Here is a 9,530-nt window from a genome sequence, read left to right as displayed (position 1 = left end):
AGGGGGGGGGGGAGACAGAGGGAGGTCAGATCCAGGATCCAGGAGGGTGACGAGGATAGCCCGAGCCAGGGCCGCCGTAGGACCGTCGGAGACAAACTGCGCGAGGAGGAAACTCAGCCCCGCGCGCGCGATCTGCCGTCAGCGCCATTTTTTCCGTGAGTGAAGCTCCGGGCTCCGGGAGCGGCTGGGGGCCAACAGCGGTGGGGGCCAGCACGGCCCGCTGCAGCACTCCGGCTGCTGGCCACAGCGATAAATTTCAGGTTTTGTGGATGGAGAAGGAGAGCGGGAATGGGAACATGGAGAACCGTGGGGCCTGTCGCGCTGTCAGCCCTTTTAGCAAAAGTGGGTCAGGGTATTGAGTTCGCGTATCACGTATCCGTAATTATTATATTCCACACACCCTCACATCGCCTCACCCTACCCCCCCGCTCTCCCCCAAAGTCCGGCAGGAAGCTGTCCCGGAGGGTTGTCGTAGGGGGAGTTGTTCGTAGCTCGTGCCAATAACAGACTTTCTAGCAGGGTGCTTGGCTGGTGGAGGCCGGCCTTGTTCTAGCGGCAGCCTCCTCAGACAAAGTCCAGCGCCCATCGCCTTGACGGACGGTAATGACCCGCTCCAGTAGATATAAAATTACTCCATTAAACGCTAAGATTTGGCCGCGCTCTAGTCGCGGCTTTAATACACCTCGACTAGACAGGGTAAAAACGACGACCGAAGAGAGAGGGAGAGACGTGGGGGGGGGGGGGGGGGGGGGCAGGACGAAACCGTCATAACTGTGCTGCTCCCGCTGCGCCATGCGATAAAAAAGCACGCCAAGGCTGCGAAGACAAGCAGTCAGGTATTCGGTTCTTCTTTTGTTTGTGTTTGCCGTTGTTGTTACTTCCAAGTCGTTTCCTTGCGTAATTCAGTTACACAGTTTCCACGGGGTGCTGGAGTTGCCTGCAGTAGCGGCGGCGGCACGGACCCTCCGCCCTCCGCCCGCCACGCCCGCACCGCTGCGACACTCTAGCGCTGCGCACAAAAGCGAAGGCCACCGGCTAAGCAAACCGATATGTTACTCCTTGCCTTGCCTAGCGAGCGCCCCTCTTTGCAAACCCCAAACTAACAGTTCCCCAGCGGGCGGCAGTGTGGCGCCTGGTATATATCCTCTGGGATCCGCCCTTCTAATGTTCAAGCGCCTTCCCGTCCAGCTGTCAGACCTCAAGTGCACTTCCCTCCCCCCGACACACACACACGAACATGCCGCTCCTCCTCGCCAGATTTCCGAACGTGGCCCTGGCTGGCGCTGGCGCTCCCTTGCTGGCTCGGCCGGCCCCGTGCGCCGCACACTACTTCTCCGTTATCGTGGTCGCGCTGAGTCATGGCGAGGCCACCCCGGACAGACTGGCTGGACCGGACCGATGCACTTGTCGCCGTGCTAATTGGAGCCGAGTCGGATGCCAAGTCCCGGGGCCGCCACCACCACACCACTACTCGGCCGCAGCCGCAGCCGCCCCTGCTGCTGCCCGAACAGCGAACAGGGGCTTCACTTAACCAAGGGAGGAACACAAACTCGTGTCGAAAAAGAGTGTCAACGCCTTATTTGCTAAACAACACAGGCCTTGCTAGTCGTAATACATATGAAAAAGTTTAAAATATGGTAAGATTGTTGGTTCACCTATGAGCTATTGTGTATATTTGCGTTGGGGGCTAAAGGAAACAGAGAAGACTATTATCTTGAAATGACCGGGTTCTAAAAGCAATTAAACATACACACAACTTACGGAGAATGAAAAAAAGCTCTATCATGGTGCGCCGGTCATGCACATCACGACATTGTGGAGTATATCGGGATTTTTTGGTAAATAAAAAAGAAAATGTTGACAGGGTCTTTTTCGACACAACTCTGGGGCGGACAGGAATATGAAGCGGCTACTGCCAAAAACAACGTTTTTTTTTACGACGGTGACCACCGCCTTACAGTGCCGGAGCTCTAGGCCAACAATACGCTAAATAGTGAAGAATAAGACAACATGTTACTGTGCTCTTTCTACATATACGATGTGTGCTACACGACCAAAAGACATGAACATTAACAGTAATCGACATGGGGCTCAGAATAGGCCCACGCACCTAGCCTAAGGTGAGTTTCTAGGGCAGTGCTACGTGTGTGGAAGTGAACAAGCAGGCTCGGCCTGTGCACGTCGACGCCCACCGTTTTCACGTAGGAGACGGTATCGCTGGTGGCGTCGGTAAAGGCGCGTCTCAGGCGCTCGCGGCGAGCCTGCGACAGTGTCTGCGGGCACAGGAGGATCCCCTGGGATCCGGAACACACAGTCAGCATCACACGACACACAGCAAGCTGCTCTACTCATACCCTCGCTGACCACGCAACTGCCTTTAGAAAGGATCTTCCAAAATTTCTGGAAGAGTTTGATTTCTCGTTTTGTTTAAAGAAAAGCACCAAACGACTAAACATCGAAACAAACGTCACATCAAGCTTGCGCATTCATATTTCTACCAAGAGTATATACAGTACTTTAATTTTTATTTTACATTCGGTACAATGGCACAGATGTTCTTCTCTAACAGAAAATTCTTAAGTGCACAATCTAACCACTGAAGGCCGCTTGCTTAAGTCAGACAGCGAGGGTATGGGTAGGCAGGTAGACGAAGAGTGCTATCAGAGCATTACAGCAACTATAGTAGAAGGCACTGCAGAGGCAAAATAGAAAGTTAACCTCCCAATAAAAACTGCTCAGATCAAGCTTAAGCCTACAAGAGACAGGACACGAAACGCTTACATACAGCGTGTTACATGCTTGTTTTAGTTACTGTACATTATTAATCGCATTAATCCCACAAAAATATGCCTCTATTGTAAGTTCCTGTATAGACTTGAAAATGAGAAAAAGACAAGCATCAATCATTTGAAAAATGTCATTAAATTATAGATAAATACATAGAAAACATCACTTAAACTGGGTAGCATTTGGGCAAAACGGAATAACTTTCAGTGACTCTTTAAAAGAAAAGGTGTTTTTTCTTGTACGCGCAGCCCAGGCGCAGGCTGCGCCGTAGGCTTGTTAAGTAGAACTGTAAGGTTTCTGGGGCTCCGCCGTTTGCCGGACGAAGTATGGACAAGAAGGCGACAATCCCTTCAGAACGTGGCCAATGGCTTTGTTTGTAAATAATATAGGTACGCGGTGCCCATGTCATGAATGATATATATTTTTGTGGTGAATGACTAAAATGTTTGTAACCCAAATGTACGATATTCCTCGCAAAAAACATTCCAAAAAAGCGTGACTCGCATCAAAAACTCCGGCAAAAAATAAGATTGCTCCCAATACATTTCTAGAAGTACACACAGATACAAACATTACTAGCAGTTCAAACCTTGAACAGCATATGAGTCATGCTTTGAGAGGGAAGATGGTGTGTCGACCCACCAGTCCAAAAAGTGTCAGTCCTCTCTTGGAGAGCCGAGTGAATAATGGTGCACAAAATGTCGTTTACCCAAGACGCTGTGGAAAAAAGTGTTTCCATGACTAGTTCTCTTTGAGGCGATTTGAGTTCTCATTCTAAGAGAAACGAAGGTGTATGCAAACATCGTGTCGATTGCAAACTGTGCATGTGCTTGGTCTTCATGTTGTCTTACCCTGCGTCAGAGTTCTGCCACAAAAACCAAATTTGAGAATGATTGGGGAACACCTCGGAAAAGGATCAACGGTTAAGTTTCAGCCCCGGGTCTAAATGTGGGGGGTAATGTTTTAGACATAGAGCGAAAAAGTATTCTCTCACCGACACGCATCACAGCTCGTCCTGTTTAGAGAGTACCGAAAACTCCGAAACACACATGGAAGGTATTAACTAACAATCTAAGAGGAAAATGTAGACAATCAACCCTGCTGTTGGCCATGTGAAAAACGGGCTAAAAAAGGACACAAAAAATATCCCGAAACCTACAATAAAGTGTATACATCCGTCCACGCTGGTGCCAGCCGAGGTGGCACGACTTGGTAATCTCGAAAAGTGTAAAAATCTGTCTTGAGCAAATAATAATGTCCCCAGCTAAAGGCGTATCATTTCATGGGAACAAAACAACCCCTCGACATTGGGTGTGTCTTTCTGCCACCCAGCAAACGCCGCCTCGCTTACCTGCTTGAACTGGCGGATGGCGCCGTTGAAGCGCAGCGCGTCCGCCGCGATCATGGAGATGCCCTCGCCGGGCTCGCGCAGCTGGCGCAGCGAGGAGGTCGGGTTGGGCGCGGAGGCGTGGTAGCAGCAGTGCGCCTCGGGCTGCGACGACTGCCGGATGATGCGCGAGGAGGTGGGCGAGGCCGTGAGCAGCAGGGCGGGCGGCGCGTGTCCGCACGACTCACGCGACACGGAGCGCGGGATGGGCAGCAGCAGCGACGACGAGTCGCGGCGCGCGTCGCAGCCGCGGCAGCGCGAGTGCGGCAGCAGGTGGTAGGCGCCCGACACGGAGCCGCGCGGCCGGCACGGCACCACCTGCCCCTGGCACGGCCCATCCTGAAACACGACCGACATCTGCTCAAAAACGTTGGCATTCCAAAAAAAATGTGTGTGTGTTAATTTAAATGAAAAATTGAGGCCTCCGAGGATACAGATACAGCGGATTCACGACCGCATGCGCGACTATGCCATATTTTAGGATGAACGACAGCGCCTTCTCGCTGGCTGGGAAGAAAGTTCAAGCGCAAGAACAAGAACTCAAGTCACGAAAGTGACTAATTTTGCTTCATGAAAAATGTTCCGCAGGGAGGTCGCCGAGCCTCGTCATCCATCGAGCAAATGCGAATAGTAGCCCGCAGGCAGATGTCGACGGGTTACATGCCTTTTCGCAGGCGGGCACAGCGGCGACCCCGTATAGCTATACATCGTGCACTCCCGCCCCCCTTTCTCCCTTTTTCACCCTATCCTTCGGGAAGGTTGCTCACAAAATTGGATGATGGTACAGACAGAAGGTCGTTTTCATCGAAAACAAAAACAACCTAACAGCACACTGACGGCGAGATGAAGACCTGCACGTCGCAGTGCGGCGAGGCCACCGCGCCCCGCTGCAGCGCCTACATAATCACGGGAAGGAATGATCAAAAGCGACCCCGGTCAGGTTTGGTTGCCTCCTCCGGCTGCTGCCTCGGCTGCTGCCATGCCTGCTGCAACCTGGCCTTGATGTGTCCGCTGCAGTGCACACATACATACGAACTGGGCCATAAGGAGGGGGCGAGCAGATAAGGCCATAAGGCCATAAGGCGGCGGCGGTCACGTTGGGAAGCTCCTCGCAATCTGCGGGCCATCTCCGCAGGGTCTAATCTAACCCCCCCCCCTTCCCCGTCCCCTACTGGCTCCACCACGAACTCCCCCCTACCCCACCCGCTCCTGCCACGAACAAATACTGGAGCACAGGGATGCACCCCTGGGAGTTAGGTGGCGCCGCGCGGCCCCAGCGACAGTAGTCGGGGAAGGTCCGCAAGGTAGGGAGGCAGGCGGGTTGGCCGGGCTGGGTCGGTCGGAAAAGGAGAAGGGAGGGGAGGGGAGGGGAGGGGAGAGGGAGTAGAGGCACGCCCAAGCAGTCTCCCGCGGCAGAGGAGAAATCGGCTAACAGCCGCCCACTGAGATATAGGGGGAAGTGAAGGGGGACTGGCGTCGAATTTTTCCTCTGAAGGGGCGCTTGAGACGGCGTCCCTCCGCCCAACACGGACCCGCTCCACTCTCTTGGACGGCGTGTGGATGTGACGGTAAGGATCCGCAAAGCGCATCCCACCCACGTCCTCTGTCTCCCTCTCACTCACTATTTCTACCACCCTTCTCTTTCCATTCCTCACTCTACTTTTTCTTTCACTCTTCTCTGCCGGCCCGGGCTGATGGGACATATACGGACGTCATCTTTTTTTAGGTCGCCTACGTCGTCCCGTGCCGCTGACGGCGGGGATAGCAAAGGTGGACACGGCGAAGCAGCAGTGCGACACGTCCCCCGAAGTCTATTTGCCCACGGCGAGCCCATCCTGGAAGTGGGCCACCGGGCCGTGTGGACAGTGTCGAGGGGCCGCCCCGCGCCGCCGCCCCCACCCCTTCCCCCGGACACAACCCCCCCGCGGTCTACCGGAAACGTCCATTCGGCACGCGTGAGCCCCGACGGGACACGGCCGGTGCGGGTCCCCACACACGCGCGCGCGGTCGCCACTGCGGGTACCGATAACACAATGGCGAGCGGCGAAATAAGTCGTGAATAGCGCGCACGGGGGGTTGCCATGGTCTTGTCATCCGTCTTTTTTGTGTGCTTTTCTTTTTGGTGGGTGTTTTCTTTTGTCCTTATTGGCTGCTCACCCTTTCGGGTCCTACCGCGAATCCGCTGTTAAAAGGAGGTTTGCAATTTGATTGGACGACAGCAAAAAATATAAAAGAAATAAGTAGATAGGTGTTTAGAATGCCACGTTGAAAGTATTCAAAACGATACGACGCTTATTGGGAGGTGGGTCGACACCACCCGGTTACCTTTGACTTCAAGCGAATTAAATACATACATAAGAAACTTGTGACCCTAATCCGCAAAACAACGGCACAGTGGCGAGCACGGCAACCCATGCTGTCTTGTCTGCCCGCTCGGTGGAGCGCCTGCGGAGCGCGGGGTAGGCCGACCCGCAACACACGGCGGCCTCGCGGCCGGACGGTGGCCTACCTGCAGGGCGCTCGGGGCCGGGGCCGGGGCCGGGCGCGCCATCAGGAGTCCCTCCAGTCATTAGGCCCGCGCTGCCTGCCCCCCCATTCTCTCTCTCTCTCTCTCTCTCTCTCTTATTTCTCTCTCTCTCTCTCTCTCTCTCTCTCCGTCCCTCCCCCACCAGGGCGTGGCCCGGTGCGTCGTCCACCTGGCGGGGGGCGCGGTGCAGGCCAAGGCGGCGGAGGCCACCGCACCGCACCGCGCCGCGGCCCGCAGGAGAGGCTCTACAGTCAAAACTCATTAGCACTCGAGGCCGCCATACGCCCGCCCCACCCCACCCCACCACGGCAACGCTCCGCCACGCCCCGCCACACCCGCCGCGCTGCGCTACCGGGCTGCTCCCTCGGTATTGCTGAGCAAACTACTTTCGCGTTTCGCAGAGTAAACACGCGGAGCCCTTCCTGACCGTCCGGCCATCGCCGCGCCGAGCTGCTCTTCCCCACCCCGCCTCACCCCACCATGCCTCACCCCACCCCGCCACGCCGCTCCCCACCCCGCCAATGCGATTAGCCGCGCTCGCTCACTCGCCGCCTCACCGTGAAAACCAACAGCCACTCTCTCCCCATCTCCATCCAGCTCCTCTCTCAAATGCAGAAAACCTTATATGAAACGGTCGGTAACCAGCGCAGGGCGAATACTACATGACTGTGGCAATGCCTGCGGCGTACTCTTGAAGTGGTCCACTGTTATCAGCGAGTCACAACTAACTCGATAGCCCTGCGGCTGGGCTGGCACGTTGCGACCTGCGCGGTAAACAGGAACGTGACATCACTTATACTTTTATTTTTTCCGTGTCGCTAAAAGAACTTTGAAAGGCCAAAAAGTGTGTCATAATAAGTGTGCTCTCGAATCACTAAGGATCAAAAAGCGATTAAAATTAACATATATTTCATATTCGCGCTGTCAAACGTTAATTGAATTTTTAATACGCTGGGGTGGCGCGGCCGCGCGTTGTCGTCGGCTTGACGAGTTTATCTCGTTACCTAATATTTTTTTAAATCTTCTTTTCTAAAAAAAAAAAAAACTTATTCTGAAGTCATTTTGATGCTTGCGGGCTTGTGGGGCCGCGCGCCCCGCGCAATGAAGTGGCCGCCCCCTTCACGGCCTCGGCGGGTACCTGCGCCACCCGCGGCTTACACAGGCGCGCGCGCTCCGCGGGGCAGGAAGGAGCAGAGAGAGAGAGAGAGAGAGAGGAATTCATTCCAGTAATTGCTTGTTGGGAGATTAGAAACAGACGCCATAATTTATCATCGTAATGAATGGGGATGGGCCGGATTGCGGGCGGCTCGAGTCTCTGGTCGCGCGCGAGCCGCGGCTGCTAGCCTCGCGCCGGGCCGTGCATGTGGAATGTAGAGGAGGGGGGGGGGGGACAGCGGGCTGCCAAACCGCAACACAAAAACCGCATCCCCGCGGTGACAAGTCGTGCCATGTAGGATTTGCGTCACTGGCGAGGGGACGGGACGGGCTACAAGGTCAGGAATAACTGTAATGGGGGGATGTTGTGTGAAGGTTGCGAGTTTCCCAAACCTTGTTAAAAATATTAATTTCACTCAATATGAAAACAAAATAAAACCTACCTGGCCAGTGAGGCGGCAGTGCAGCTCGAGGTCGGGCACGGAGCGGGTGGCCGTCTCCTCGGCGCAGCCCGTGGCCGAGGTCGCGGACTCCTCCGAGCCGCCGAGGCCGTAGCCGAGGCCTCCGGACAGGAAGGTGGTGCAGTCCTGCCGGATGAGGACGGGCTTGCTGGAGCCGCCGAGCACGGCCGGCCTCGGCCCGGAGGCCACCGCTACCGAAGCCATGTCCGAAGCCGAGCTGCTGACGTTGTTGTTGGGAGCGGCCTCGACCGTGACGGTCGGCGTCCGCACCAGGTAGGCGCCCGCCGACGCCGAGGTGGAGGCCGGCGGGGTGGAGTCACCGCCGCCGCCGTCGTCGCAGCCGCCCGCGGCCACGGCCCCGGCGCTCCCGCCGCCACCACTAGCGCTTCCGGGGGCCGGCGAGCTGGTGCCGCCTCCGCCGCCCCCACCGTTGCCAGACACGACGGTGACATGAGGAGTCCTCGCGAGCAGCTGGGAGCTCTCGTCCGCCCCCGAGCTCATGGTGACAGGCAGGGCATCGCGTCAACCTGCAACAGACGGGAACGGGTCAGCTTTATCAGGAGAAAACAGCGCTGTGCCACCCGCCGCCCCACACCCCTGGGCGGCAGCTGGCGCTACAACATGCATGCAGCCCAGGGGTAACAGGCGCATGATAAGTGAAGGCGCTTTGAGGCGTTTGGCCGGCCATACACCATTGTGTCCCAGCCCCCGCGCCGCCCCCGCGCCCCTACCACCCCAGGGCCGCATAGTCACGCGAGGGGCCGGGCCGAGCCGAGCTGCCCCTGCGGCAGGGGGCGCCAGCCGGCGGCGGCAGCGTGGGGTAGGGCGGCGCCCTCGCTACCCCATCCCCCGGCGCGCGACGGTCGGAGTAGCGCCGCTGCCGGAGCGAAAGCGAGGCGCTCTTTTACCCCACGCTTGGACGGGGCCAAGCTGAAGTAGTCTCCGCGTCGTCATGACGACACACGCAACCGAATTTCCACCGACGATGTATTTCAAAAGAAAAGGAACAGACTATGAAACCTAACGAATTATAATGTCGACGGGTTGAATACAGTGTGGGCGAGCAGTCCCCGTTATTCTGGATGGGAAAGCACTCCCGGCGCCCGCCTGACCCGCTCCCCATCCTCACGCACTTTGGGCTCAACCAAACATCCCCGCCTCGCCACACCACGCACGCCAGCCCCCCCACTTGTTATGAGCAAAGTTCGCGTGC

General features: G+C 56.4%; 1 protein-coding gene across 6 annotated transcripts in view; it reads right to left on the bottom strand.

The window, feature by feature from the left end:
- The window catches only part of LOC113202083 (small conductance calcium-activated potassium channel protein), a 107,373-nt gene extending 98,530 nt beyond the window's left edge, over positions 1-8,843 (bottom strand). For 3 of the 6 annotated variants that reach the window (XM_052272509.1, XM_052272508.1, XM_052272510.1), the window contains exons 1-3: positions 8,300-8,843; positions 4,139-4,513; positions 2,193-2,294 (exon numbers count right to left, since the gene is read on the bottom strand). In XM_052272509.1, coding sequence (XP_052128469.1) covers positions 2,193-2,294; positions 4,139-4,513; positions 8,300-8,818 — 996 coding nt within the window. In that variant the 5' untranslated portion in view covers positions 8,819-8,843. The remainder of the gene's footprint in view (positions 1-2,192; positions 2,295-4,138; positions 4,514-8,299) is intronic. The other 3 variants (XM_052272512.1, XM_052272511.1, XM_052272513.1) reach the window with 1 other exon arrangement.
- Positions 8,844-9,530: the final 687 nt, after the last annotated feature.

The sequence above is a fragment of the Frankliniella occidentalis genome, unplaced genomic scaffold, assembly GCF_000697945.3.
Source record: "Frankliniella occidentalis isolate FOCC.00 unplaced genomic scaffold, Focc_3.1 Scaffold209, whole genome shotgun sequence".
NCBI lineage: Eukaryota > Metazoa > Arthropoda > Insecta > Thysanoptera > Thripidae > Frankliniella > Frankliniella occidentalis.
This window is presented reverse-complemented; position numbering and strand designations above follow the sequence as displayed.